A 12,285-nucleotide genomic window follows, 5' to 3' on the forward strand; every position below is an offset into this window, starting at 1 on the left:
ATGCCGTTGTCTGCGCAGACCCCGTTCGGCATTAACTGGGTCTATGGTGCCCGTGTGCCATCGTTTGCGCAATCCGCATTTGGCTTTAACTGGGCTAATGATTACTGTGCGCCATTGCCTGCGCAAACCGCGGGCTCCCATCATCCCGTTGTGCTCTGGCAGGAGGATCTCACTTAACCGATTCAAAACAATCTCGTTAGGCGTGTAAAGCATCCCTATCGCGGAAACTCCCAGAACCCACCGCACATTAAGGAGATACCATTGATCCCGTAAGGGCACCCTGAGATCCTTCAGCCGCCAGCAGCCGAAGTTATTGCGCTTTCGCGCAGTACTCTGAGAATGAAATGAAAGCAAATAGCGATTTTAGTGGCATTGGCGCTGGCTTATTTAATTCTTCGAAAGACGGGAGAGTGGTCTGGAGTCACTTTGCACGCGCAGTGGTTCAGTTTGATGACCATAGGCTCTAAGGGAGCTGATTGGCGCAGGTGACCAGGTCGACGGCGAGATACTCAAGACAAAAGGCGTGTCCGAAGCCCAAGCCGCCGTGATGATCAAACGCGGGAGACAATCGTCTCGCTAATAACAGACGAATATCGCACCATCTTCCCTCAACGGTTACAAGAGACTCATGACCCGGCGTTTGGGGCTACGTGTGTATCAAGAATCGGACCTTGACAGCCCCTTCTCGGAGCTGCTCAACATGATGGAGAAGCTCGAGCCCGACTTTGACAACTTCTTCCGCCGGCTCTCCGAGCTACCGATCGGCGAACTCGAAACGGACGAGTTGCTGTCAAGCTTGGCCGTAAAACGGCTCATATCATTAAACGAACACAAATATTCTGTCCACATTGAAATCATGTGATGTTACGGAGGTGCTTGGCACTTTGTTTCATCAATTCTTTCGGTACCCCATTTGGACCCTTGGCATTACTTTACAAAGTAATTACGGAGTAACTTCTACATCTTCTTGGATTTTACGGTTGTGTCACTGTATTTACGGGACAGATACGTGATGATGTCAGGTGATGTTCGCTCTAAAAGAACCCACAAATCCCCTGAGACCTTTTCTTGTTATCATTCGTACCAAGACATATACCAAGGAGTGTATACAAAACGCCCTGCAATAGTGCAATGGTAGCTGAGCTAGCACCAGTCTGCGATCATTACCATTACTTCATTGGCCGGTAACAGTGGATTTCTCACGCATCTTCGGAGGCGCGACCCGAGGTATTTACCTGCTATATTCGGTAACCACACTCACGTGACTATGAAGCTCCCTTTAAGAATATCTTGGCGCATGAAAATCTCCGAACTTCCATGAAATTTCAATATGCGGAAAGTCCAATTTAACACCCCTACATAGAGGGGTGGTGGGGTGTCCGATGTTCCTCATGATATCATCCACTGCACATGATTAATGCCCCTCTGATACTATCCGCTTATGCCCTCAAGAGGAATTTCATTTCCACTAGAGATTTTGAAACTGTCATTTTCACAATCACCGAATCGCTGCTTTGACCCTAGTTCTCCGAAGGTGTGTTTTTTATGATCGTCCACAACGGCTTCTCCGGCTAACCAGGAAAGAACACCTTCAGATACCTGCATAAACCAGAGTCCGTGAAAATGAAAATGAATGCGAAAGAGCTTTCGGAATCCGCAAAAGCAATTCGCTGCAGAATAAAAGAGTTGATACCTGAATTGTCAGCTCGAACCACCGAACACCAGGCGACAATTGTTGAGTCAGAAAACGGGGTCACAACCTACGGAGGACCTCTCCTTGCAGAACAAGTGATTTCTCTGATCGAGGAGCTGCCAATTTCAGATATTGAAGTACGTTTCCTACTCACGTGGTGGATGTGGGACTTGAGACTGATTCGCGGAATAGAATTGGGGTTGGCGTGTGGCACATGTTCATGATTCCATGTCTCTAAGGATGATAAACAAAGGATATTTTATTCCTCTTTGCGAAAATTCATTGCCAGAAGAAGCTCTGCAAGAGGGAAAGCCATTGAAGGAAGGATTTTATGTGGAATTTGAACCTGGGGCATTAGTGGTGCAACCTGGGACGGCAGCTATATTCGTCTTACTGAAACATGGTATATCTGTCCGCCCTCCACCACTTAGAAATGTCTGATAAGCCCAGCCATTATCAGTCGGTTCCCGAGATGTGAACGTGGTCCTTTGGCTCAACAATGGAGCAGAGTGATCGAACCAAATCCTCCACTTAACCTCCGCTCACTCCATTTATTCTTCTCAAACTGCTGCAAAATTCTTGAGAATATACACTGGTCGTTCTTGACCCGTGTTTCCACCTCCTTGCCGTAGATAATCAACCTGCTTGGCCAGAGACATTGTATCAGGCCGCTTTATCTCGTTTTGATCTTCACTAGTTGTCTGAGCATTGATTACTTCTGGCGAGACACTGACATCAGCGGGATAAAGAGGTAGAACTTGCACTGGGTTCTCTTTGTGCTGCACTTGGCACGACCACGGTGGTAGAATTGGTGGCTAAATGCGGACGAAGATTCCCACGTCGAATCCTGAAGCTTGGTTAGCAAAGCCTTTCTGATACTCATCCTGGGACTCACGCTTTCAGTGTAAACAAAACAATATCTGAAAATCAAAGGAGCCGAGGATGCTGGATCCTGGAAGACGGGCAGGACCAGCGTTTTGGTATCAATATCTTGAGCAAAGACACAAAGGAATGGTCAACCAACTCAACCACTCAGAAATGGTCCAGCCTTTGCCTTCTTCTGCGTACAGTGCTTCGGCGTCTTCCCATGCGATGACTCCAGCTGCGGCTCTAGCCCCATCCACTCTTCTGTAAACTGACCATGGACACTCGATTGCGCGAATTCCGTCTTCCGTCAAGACCCAACTAAGAGCATGAAGCTCTTGATTTCTCCAGGTTATACCGCAAAATCTCAAGACTTCTAGAATCTTCCCAGAATCATTGATATAGGCCCATTGGGAACGACCGTCGTGGGATTTTACCAAAACCAGCGGTCGGGAACCATACCACCAAGAATGCACGTCTTGATTCTGAGGTAGTTCTTCCATCATGGGTGTTCATAAAATACTGTAAGAAAAAAAATTCGGGCCAGAGATGCTGCACAGAAGATGACGGATGATTGAGGGGTGCATGCTACGAATAAATAAATGTTGTAAAGTTCGCACATCCGTAATTGGACGAAGCACGCAACAATCACGCACGGCCCTAGCCGCGGATCTAGGATCTAGACCGCGGAATACGGAGGAATAGAACGGACGTGATGTGGCCAACTCTGAGTCCATGCAATCAAGATCAGATTTCCTATCAAGCAAAAGATCTGGCTCACTTTTGCCAGAAAGTTTGTGGGCCAGAAGAACATGGATTGGTATGCGACGACGCTGCATATAGGGAAAGAAGTGACCATGGAGTCCCGGCTTTGGGAAATAGCGTTGTCACCTAGTATGTTGGAGTTGAATAGCTTTCCAATACCTACGTTTCAAATTGTTACCAGTATTTGGATCTCGACATCTCCGAACACCGACGAACGACTTTCTGACCTTCTGTCCGAGTTTGACAGACGATGGAGGGAGTTTGACAACAATATCGTCATATCCCACTGCGCTAATGTATGATCCCTGCTTCACGTCTACTATAACATTGTGAATCCCTCCAGCCCAGCGATGTTGCAGCCAGGAGGCAGTCGTGCTTGACGCTGTCGGTCCCCGGCTACTTTCTCTTGTCTCTGTTTCTTCATGTTGAGACCTCGTCGTACCTGAACAAGTTAGCATTCTTCCATGTACTAAATCATTCAGCTCTTGCTTTAGCCCGTCATGGTCAGTATCGACATGATTTTCAGATGAAATGAGTGCAGATCACTGGGCTTGCAGAAAAATTCCTCCACGCCGGCCTTTCTCGGTTCCGTGATTTGTCACGCAGCCCCTGAAACCTATGCGTGCAGTATGTGACAGATCGTGAAGCCAGTTCTGAACTTGCGTAGATGGCAATGGCTAGATGGTTAATGGCAAGAAGTCTCACATAGTCCTCCATTTCTGAAATCTGATCATGGAGGTTTGAATAAGATTTGCTCTGGCTCCACAGTTTAGATGAAAACCTCTGCTCGCCAAGCCAGGTGGGATGGATTCACGGAAGAGTAAACAGAAGATGGGCAGCTCAGGTGTTGATCTGTCAAGACTCGATTTTCAGTGAAAGCCCTTGGAAGCTCTCCCGCACAGGATGTTGTTATGCAGACTCAAGCCTGAATCTCCATCATCTCCTTTCGTTGGTCGATCAGCTGACGGGTTCTCTAACTGCCCCGCGTAACCAGTCTCGGCTCTTCGAGAAACCACAACGAAACCATTATTCTTTTCTGTCCTTGGCTTCGGCGCTCCATTCACCTCCAGGCTTTTGCTGCTACACTGGAGAATGAACACCTTATGTCTCACTTGCGGCGGCTGATCGCAGTCGAATCGCCCATTTCTAATGTCCGGCAGCTCACCGGTCTCGTCACACATAGCTGGCGATTGGGAAAAAAGGAACCACTAATTTGGGCAATTGTAGCCCTGCATATTCAAATGCCTTCTCGCATTTCCATCGCTCATATCCGATTAGCTCGACTCGCCAGAAATCAACAAGACCCTCGGAAATCGTCCACCAGTCCTCAGCACTCCAGCCACGTTGATGGTTCTCAAGCGGCCTGGACGGTGGAGACCCTCTGACGCTCGGGAGTCTGGGCCATCTAATCGCGGCTCGGATGTGTGGCAGATACGGCCGAATGGTTGCAACCAATTATGGAGTTTCTTACGCTCGAGCCCAATCTTGCCATCTCGCCGGGGAAAGCCGGGTGGCGCTGCAGCTCGCAGCGTGCTCTGACCAACAAAACTAGGTACTTAGACGAAAAGCACATTGGTGCTCGTCTGATCGCAGCTTAGAAGTTTAAGACCATCTAACCTACCTATATAAAAGCACTTGTAGCTTTAGCGGCCAGCTCTTGGATTTGAACTTTCTTCCCTACAGACGCCTCCAAATTCGTACATATTCAAGATTCTTGGTCCTCTGATTCGTTTGCGTCCCGAGATTCAGAAGGGAATCACTTCATCATGGCGGAAATGTCATCTCAGGAACGGAGCGACAATGCAGGCCGTGACCCGGCAAATGTTGAAGTGGATCCCTCGGTATGAGATATTTTCGGTATATTAGATGCGTTTCTTACCTGGGATGCATAGTATGAGAACGACTCATCGTATGGCGATGAACTGTTCGTGACGTAAGGTCCGGATGCGGGAAGCTTGCTGACAACATATAGATCGTCGTACACTGCGTCGTTAACTTCGTCGGTGCTTGAATATCGACATGAAAACGGCCGTCGGTATCATGGATACCACGATGGATGTTAGTTTTGACGTCTTGCCTGATCATCGAAGGTCTGTACACTGATCGTCATTCTCTAGCATACCTTCTTCCAAATGACGAGACGGAAAATGACCGCCTCGACATGTTGCACGAGATGTTTCTCACGATGTTATGGCGGAGACTATATTTGGCTCCAATCACAAAGCCGCAGCGGGTGATCGACCTGGGAACTGGCACGGGCCTCTGGGCCATTGACTTTGGTAAGTTCGTTTGCTGGGTTTCGCCGGCGGAGGTGCTAACATCATTATAGCGGATTTACACCCCCAAGCTGAGGTAAAGGGAACAATATCACGAAGAGCGATGCCAGATGTACACAATACTGAAACCAGTTTTACACATTCAGGTTATCGGATGCGACCTGAGTCCGACTCAGCCGGCATTGTCAGTCTGACTAAGGAACAATTGAGGGGTTGCTCGACTGACGGGAACTCGCAGGGTCCCTCCGAACTTGAAGTTCGTGGTCGATGACATTGAATCGGATTGGGCGTATGAAGATAACCCATTTGACTTTATTCACGCTCGATTCCTCGCTCTGTCAATCAGAAACTACGAGGAACTGATTAAGCAGTGCTATCGGTATGCCATCGGGAATTTTCTTTGCCTTTTCTCTAACAGAAGGCAGATCAGTCAAGCCTGGCGGCTGGGTGGAGTTCCAGGACTGGGACCCCAATCCATTCTCCGAGGACGACAGTCTCAAGGGCACATGCCTTGAAAAGTACTACAGAGAAGTCTACGGGGCATTCGAAATGGCCGGCTATGAGGTCTGTCCAGGCCCGAAGCTGGAGGAGTGGTTCAAGAGGGCCGGTTTTGTGGATGTTCAGGTGAAGAAGTTTTGGGTTCCCTACGGCGTCTGGCCAAAGGAGCGCTATTTTGTCAGTTTTCTCTCGCCAGCAATAACCTAGTAGGTACTAATTCTTCGTATAGAAGAAAATAGGTGCTTGGAACCAAGCACAGGCTGAAGCGAGTGGTTTCGAAGCTGTCGCCCTTGCCGCCTTGACGCGGCACAAGAACTGGACGAAGGAAGAAGTGACGATTCTTGCCAGCCAAGCCCGCAGCGACGGCCGGGACCACCGTGTTCATATGATGTTTACGTTGTGAGTATCCCTGGAGCCATAAAACGACACATGTGAAATTAACCACGACACTCGCAGTTATGTTGTCTATGGTCGTCGTCCAGAAAATCGAAGATGAAACATGTTGCTAGGTGGTGAGAAAGGTACAATACAGTACCGTTTCTGTACAAGACGCTACTTTTGGGTATCATCCACTTCTGTCTTCACTGTCATTGTCCTTCACAATTAGCAGCGCTGTTCAGCCTGCCTTTTATATTTACTACTAGTACATGTTTTATCTTGTCATAGTTGTGGGATCTAGTCTCTTGTATATATAGGTGTTGAGATTCCAGGACATCTGGAAGAGCAGAGAAATACAGCTATTATTACGGCGGACTATCCCCTTGGCCGCCAGCTAGGAAATATTCTTTCTTTTTCTTCCGGATAGCCTGTTTGAGGCAATGAGTCGCAACACGAACTCGTACGCGGCAAGGAAGCTGGCCGGAGGTGACCGATTCCCTCACGCAAGAGCCTGGCACCCAACGTCGCCCACGGAGATCAAGGTGTTCGTTGGAATATTGATCTACATGGGCGTTCACCATATTAAATCTGTCGAAGACCTTTGGAGGCGTGACGGAAAAGTGCCATCACACCTGCCCTCCCAGTACATGAGCCGAGTGCGGTTCGAACAGATCCAGCGGTTTCTTAAAGTGTCTGATCCACGGGAGGATGACGAACAAAAGCGATCCAACAGCAAAGAGTGGTGGTACAAAATTGAGCCCATGGCGAACTGTTTCCAAGAAGCTGCCACCAGTTACTATCAGCCAGGGTCCTGGTTATCAGTTGACGAAATCATGGTCCGATGCTTCGGGCGGACCACCCATTCGTACAGGATGCCCCACGAGCCAATCAAGCAGGGGTACAAGATCTTTGCCTTAGCTGAAAGGGGGTATGTGTTCGCCATCGCATGGACAAGTCGACTCTGGGGCATAATGGAGCTGTTTAAGTACCCAGGGTTAAGTCCTACCGCCTCCATGGTGATAAATCTCATCACCAAGCTGCCAGGACTCCCTTCGCGCGCGGAAGGGAACGAGAAGCGTGGACCCGAGGCGAAGTATTCCATTTATATGGATAATTTCTTCACCTCCGTCCCATTGTTCAAGGAGCTCCGACATATTGGTTGCGGAGCGTGTGGCACGGCATGACCGAAGGCAAGTTCTATTTCCAAAGCTCTCGCGGAACTGAAGGAATATTCCAGAAACATAGACTGGGGCACTGCGGTTTTCTCGGTGAAAGATGATGTCCTCTGTTGGGCATGGCAGGACAAAACATTGTCTTGGGCTTAACCACGGTGCATACACCGGACACAATCCTCACGCTACCTCGGAAACGGCCGGCAGAAACTTCGACAAACGCTCATATTGTGCGTCCCGTGTTCGGTGACGAAGTCATCAAAAAACTCGGGATTCCCAAGTTTACCGTGCTCTGGTCGAGGACATTCAAAGAGGGGGGCAACCCCATTGTGTCGCTGATATACAGAAGGATATGCCTCAGCATCATGTACCAACGCCCGTCCTAACTGCCGATGCTGCTCGAATTCTTTGCATGGACACATTTAACACGAGAAGCCTGTATTGCATGTGGCGAGGTAGGTCATGTATCTTCGCTCATTATTCAAAGGAGGCTCATGTCTAACTCTTGAGTGCAGTGTTTTCCAAGTGCGGAGACTACGTGGAAGACGGCCGGTGACTAGAGAACTTTACGTGGCGACTATAGACTTTCGAAACTTTCCGTGTTGAGCCTCACTGCTCTTGCAGCATATTTCTACATGCAGAAATGCCTCCGTTGTCCACCTCTGTTGACTCCACTGCTCTTGGAGGCGAAACAGAGAAAAATCAGCCACACATAAGGCCATCCAAAACTCAGAACGACATCCATGGTTGGAGAGGAAAGCACATCATGTCCATGTATCTGACACAGATGATAATTATTATCAAACTTCTTCGGCGGGTTTTCCTGAACTCCTCACCTCGCGATTGGCCAGTGTTCTCTCCCACTCCCACCTCCGCGTGCGCTTCTGCTCTCCATTCCTTAGCCACGGTTCCTGAGCATAACGCCTCTAACCCACTTTGCATTGATTTGGGAGATTTGCCATCCTTATCACAGGTGTCAACCGCCAACACCCAGTCACAACAGATGACGTTGCCGGGCAAACAAGAGTATGGCATATTCTTCCTACGCAGCTCCGTTACGGAAGGGCTTGTTAAACATCCTACCGGCAATCAAGCAGCTCCCAACACTATTGATTCAGCAAAGGACTCTGCCGAGTCACGAACATCAAAGCAGACCAAGAGGGATGACAACGATACAATCGAAACGAAAGAGGAAGATTTCTGGGAAGATTCCACAGAAAACAGCCAGTCAAGCGTAGATGAGAAGCTGTTTCAGCGCATGGAACCGATTCCGGCGTCGAGACAGTCGCTTTTGACTATGATGATGAGGAGGCAGGGACGTGACATTGCCAGCTCTCATTCTCTGGGAACCGCTCACTCGCCACGCACAACACGACGGAATATGATATCACAGGAGCTGCCCAAGCAATTGCGTGAGTATCTGCTCACGGAGCGGAAACAAAATCGTGCTGTGCTTCCCAATAAGCCCCGGGGCCCTGGTCAATCTTCACATGATGCACAATCAATGCTGGGCAATGAAGTGTTGGGTGCAGCATAAGGGCATGGTGACCGGCTTCATAACAATATGCACAGTTCCCATTGCTACTCCATCTCACACTGAGTACGGAGTACATGAATTTTGATTCAACAAAATTATAGCTGTCGTTCTCAAATTCACCACAATCGTACCAGGTCCGAGGATAGCGACAGGAAGAAATCTCTCAGGGATTTGTGGGTTCTTTTTAAAGTGAACATCACTTGACGCCATCACGTGTCCGTTCCGTAAAATACCGTAACGCGCCCGTAAATCCAACAGTTACGTATATCATCTGTCATCAACACGCCATTTTTGTTCGTTTCCTGCTTTGCCCCTTTCTTCCTACAACGCGTTCTTTCTTAAGGTCGGTCTCTGACCGTCTCTGAACCGTCTCGAGCCATCAACATGGCAAACTGCGACATCGCGCTAAATCTAGTCAAGGTCACAGATCTCCAGGACCAGGAGTAATATGTCCGCCGCCAAAAAGGTACAAAAAATTGATTCAATTCTTAAGAGGTACAGATGCGAGACTTTCAAATAGCTACGGAATAGAATGAAGATCCTCCTTTGCGAATGTGCGCCTCAGCCGCGGTCCCTTAAGAATTCCTCTGCAGACCTGGGATGACCAACACACAAGCACAAAAATTCTAAAAACTCCTCCAGTTCTGTACATAAAAAAACTAGAATACAGAATGATAAGATTCGTCATCTGATTAGTGTGTCGGCTGAGCTTCCGGGTGTTTTGGCGCGATGAATAAGGCAGCCGATCCACTATTCATCACGAGGAAGGCGGGTTTGATTTCATCATAAAATCCTTCCCCCAATTCCTCATAATATCTTCTCAATTCTTTAAGCTCCATCGGCCCTTTTTCGCACAACGGATTATCGCAAAGAGGAATAAAAAACCCTCCCCTTTCCATTTCCACAGGCTTTTGGTGCTGAAAGTATATCACGGCCCAGGCCCAATCCTATATTGAGTAAGCCAATCTCACATCCCGCATCCGTCAAAAGAAAGGCAGGGAGACATACTTTAAGATTTGAAGATATAAGCTCCTTCGATAGGAGAGCCACTTGTTTCGTAAGGGCATCCCCTTCGTAGCTCCAGCCCCCCTCTTCCTTTCGAGCGACTGTCGCTGAGTTTTCGGTTTTCTCACCCGACAGGTCAGGTATCAGATCTTTTATTCTGCATCGGATAGTTTCTGCAGCCGGTGGGAGCTTCTTTGGACTCATTTCAACGACGTGCCGACACCTGGGCCAGGTAAGGCGTAAAATGATATTGTTACCTGAATGATTGAATCGCTGTGCCGGATGGGATCGTGAAGAACACACCTGTGAAAACTGAGGCGACTAGAATAAGAACACAAGTGAAAAATTCGTAAAGGAGGGGCACGATAGAGGGGCATGGGAAGTCCGTTGATGACATATAGTAACATGAGGGGCACAGGCCATAAGGGGTTGAAAGGCAAGGAGGAATTGGACACCTAGTTTCGACGTGGAATCTTGGCGAGGGTCGACAATCCATCGGGCGCAAAATGTGCCAGTCTTGGCACGCCGTTTTCAGCGAAGAAAACACAATTCTGCAGTTGCGACACGCTCAGCATTTGTATCAAGCTTCCACTTCCCAATGCCATTTCAAGAACCACGTTGATAATCCTGTCTCTCTACTTGAATGAGGCCTCATTTTTAAATTGACGATTATGTGCCACTCCCTCACCATATCACGATGCCGCCACGAAAGAGTGTCCCAGCCTCAGACTGGCTGCCGTGCTCATCGCTAACGACTAGGTGCTCGCGTCTTTACAGGAGTCGACGAGCGGCAGAATGGCGAAAGGGCCATGTTCGTACCATTGTTCGTTCACGCGTCGGACATTGTTCGAGAGGGCGCCAGGCCACCTCGTGCCTGCGACCGACTCGCGTCAAAGTACCACAACAGTCGTAAGACAACTTAGCAACCGGAAAGCGTGCCAGAGAATAGATACAATCATCATCTGTCACCGCGTCGCCAACAAGCGCCTGCATTTTTGCATGGATCGCCAATGAGACGAACAACGATGACAATTCCACTGAAGACGATAACGACTTGCCAGTGATGTCCAGGGCTCTATTAGTTCCGGGTGCTACATCTAAGTCTAGCCATCCTTCATCTGCTCTCATCATCAAAAACAACCTTCAGAAGTTCTTGCACGCTAGAGCTGGTAGTTGCCCTGATAAATTGAACTGCCACTGACTGGTCTCCTCGAAGTTTTAGCGCAGAAGCGCCGAATTCTTCTGCAATACGCCCGACCGTCTCAATGTCGGGCCGATCGTCTTTTTTGCGTCCTTTTCTGAGCATGCTGTCTCCTATGTTTGTTGGATGATACTTTGAGTTAACGGCCAAAGGAAGTGTTTTGATCACTCCGCCGACCAATCTTGATTTTTGCTTTTATGGTAAGGAGAACATTGATGCAACTTAGGGATCCATAAATCATGTCCAACTCGGAGTGTATGTACTTGAGGCCGATCAGGATATCGTGACATACTGTGGCAATGTCCCCGTCGCTGAATACCACATTCGGCGCATGAGTCATTCTGGCCAGAGAGACGGCTGAATGCTCGTACTCGTAGACCAGGGTAACGATGTTTGGGACCCAGAGAAAGTCCAACAATCCCAGGATGTGCGGGCGTGAGACTCTCTTCAAGTTTGCAGGATTCTGACTTTATCGTTCTTTTATCAAGCCTATGGGTAATATGTCCTTGCGTGTCCAAGTTGTCAACTATCACTCACACAAGTGGCGCGGAACTACTGTGAACCTTCATCCGCACTCCAGAAACATGCCCATTCTCATCCTCGAAATGACAAACGTGGCCCATAACTGTCACTTCCGCTCGTGGATGTCGTCGTCGTCGTCGGAATTGGCAGAGAACTCGTAAAAGAGTTTCGGGCGGACTCTGGAGAACTTTCCACCGACCCTGCGTAGGCTCCCCGGATCCGTGGTGGTTCCGGTGCTGGTTGGCTGCGACTGAGGCAATGTTGTACCTCGGAGGAGTACCCCAAGAACGCTCCTGCTGCAATACATTGGTTGTTAGCCCCTACCAGCCAACGATCATTACCGTTATTTCATTGGCTTATAACCTAGCTGTGGA

General features: G+C 48.7%; 9 protein-coding genes across 9 annotated transcripts in view; 6 read left to right on the top strand and 3 right to left on the bottom strand.

The window, feature by feature from the left end:
• Positions 1 to 580, top strand: part of VTN49DRAFT_2557 (uncharacterized protein) — a gene marked incomplete at both ends in the record, with an annotated part of 2,141 nt that extends 1,561 nt beyond the window's left edge. The window contains one exon of the mRNA XM_069410295.1: positions 486 to 580. Within this exon, the coding sequence (XP_069269115.1) occupies positions 486 to 580 (95 nt within the window). The remainder of the gene's footprint in view (positions 1 to 485) is intronic.
• Positions 581 to 628: 48 nt separating this feature from the next.
• VTN49DRAFT_2558 (uncharacterized protein) lies at positions 629 to 862 on the top strand (the record flags this gene model as incomplete). The annotated part of the gene is made up of 1 exon (XM_069410296.1): positions 629 to 862. One exon carries the CDS (start codon positions 629 to 631, stop codon positions 860 to 862), a length of 234 nt encoding a protein of 77 aa, XP_069269116.1.
• A 579-nt stretch (positions 863 to 1,441) lies between these two features.
• Positions 1,442 to 2,134, top strand: VTN49DRAFT_2559 (uncharacterized protein; the record flags this gene model as incomplete). Its single annotated transcript, XM_069410297.1, has 3 exons — positions 1,442 to 1,534; positions 1,585 to 1,830; positions 1,886 to 2,134. 3 exons carry the CDS (start codon positions 1,442 to 1,444, stop codon positions 2,132 to 2,134), a joined length of 588 nt encoding a protein of 195 aa, XP_069269117.1.
• Positions 2,135 to 2,405: 271 nt separating this feature from the next.
• On the bottom strand, positions 2,406 to 2,813 carry VTN49DRAFT_2560 (uncharacterized protein; the record flags this gene model as incomplete). The annotated part of the gene is made up of 3 exons (XM_069410299.1): positions 2,406 to 2,540; positions 2,589 to 2,683; positions 2,762 to 2,813. The coding sequence occupies 3 exons, from the start codon at positions 2,811 to 2,813 to the stop codon at positions 2,406 to 2,408; spliced, it is 282 nt and encodes a 93-aa protein (XP_069269118.1).
• A 2,275-nt stretch (positions 2,814 to 5,088) lies between these two features.
• Positions 5,089 to 6,592, top strand: VTN49DRAFT_2561 (uncharacterized protein; the record flags this gene model as incomplete). Its single annotated transcript, XM_069410300.1, has 10 exons — positions 5,089 to 5,163; positions 5,215 to 5,246; positions 5,295 to 5,380; positions 5,440 to 5,601; positions 5,652 to 5,674; positions 5,745 to 5,782; positions 5,837 to 5,977; positions 6,024 to 6,273; positions 6,326 to 6,495; positions 6,553 to 6,592. 10 exons carry the CDS (start codon positions 5,089 to 5,091, stop codon positions 6,590 to 6,592), a joined length of 1,017 nt encoding a protein of 338 aa, XP_069269119.1.
• Positions 6,593 to 6,914: 322 nt separating this feature from the next.
• VTN49DRAFT_2562 (uncharacterized protein) lies at positions 6,915 to 7,658 on the top strand (the record flags this gene model as incomplete). The annotated part of the gene is made up of 1 exon (XM_069410301.1): positions 6,915 to 7,658. One exon carries the CDS (start codon positions 6,915 to 6,917, stop codon positions 7,656 to 7,658), a length of 744 nt encoding a protein of 247 aa, XP_069269120.1.
• Positions 7,659 to 8,649: 991 nt separating this feature from the next.
• On the top strand, positions 8,650 to 9,183 carry VTN49DRAFT_2563 (uncharacterized protein; the record flags this gene model as incomplete). The annotated part of the gene is made up of 1 exon (XM_069410302.1): positions 8,650 to 9,183. One exon carries the CDS (start codon positions 8,650 to 8,652, stop codon positions 9,181 to 9,183), a length of 534 nt encoding a protein of 177 aa, XP_069269121.1.
• Positions 9,184 to 9,875: 692 nt separating this feature from the next.
• Positions 9,876 to 10,392, bottom strand: VTN49DRAFT_2564 (uncharacterized protein; the record flags this gene model as incomplete). Its single annotated transcript, XM_069410303.1, has 2 exons — positions 9,876 to 10,130; positions 10,192 to 10,392. 2 exons carry the CDS (start codon positions 10,390 to 10,392, stop codon positions 9,876 to 9,878), a joined length of 456 nt encoding a protein of 151 aa, XP_069269122.1.
• A 1,625-nt stretch (positions 10,393 to 12,017) lies between these two features.
• VTN49DRAFT_2565 (uncharacterized protein) overlaps positions 12,018 to 12,285 on the bottom strand; it is a gene marked incomplete at both ends in the record, with an annotated part of 3,605 nt that continues 3,337 nt past the window's right edge. Inside the window, one exon of the mRNA XM_069410304.1 lies at positions 12,018 to 12,207. Coding sequence (XP_069269123.1) covers positions 12,018 to 12,207 — 190 coding nt within the window. The remainder of the gene's footprint in view (positions 12,208 to 12,285) is intronic.

Source organism: Thermomyces lanuginosus (assembly GCF_041956635.1).
Source record: "Thermomyces lanuginosus strain ATCC 200065 unplaced genomic scaffold VTN49scaffold_27, whole genome shotgun sequence".
In the NCBI taxonomy this organism is placed as follows: Eukaryota; Fungi; Ascomycota; class Eurotiomycetes; order Eurotiales; family Trichocomaceae; genus Thermomyces; species Thermomyces lanuginosus.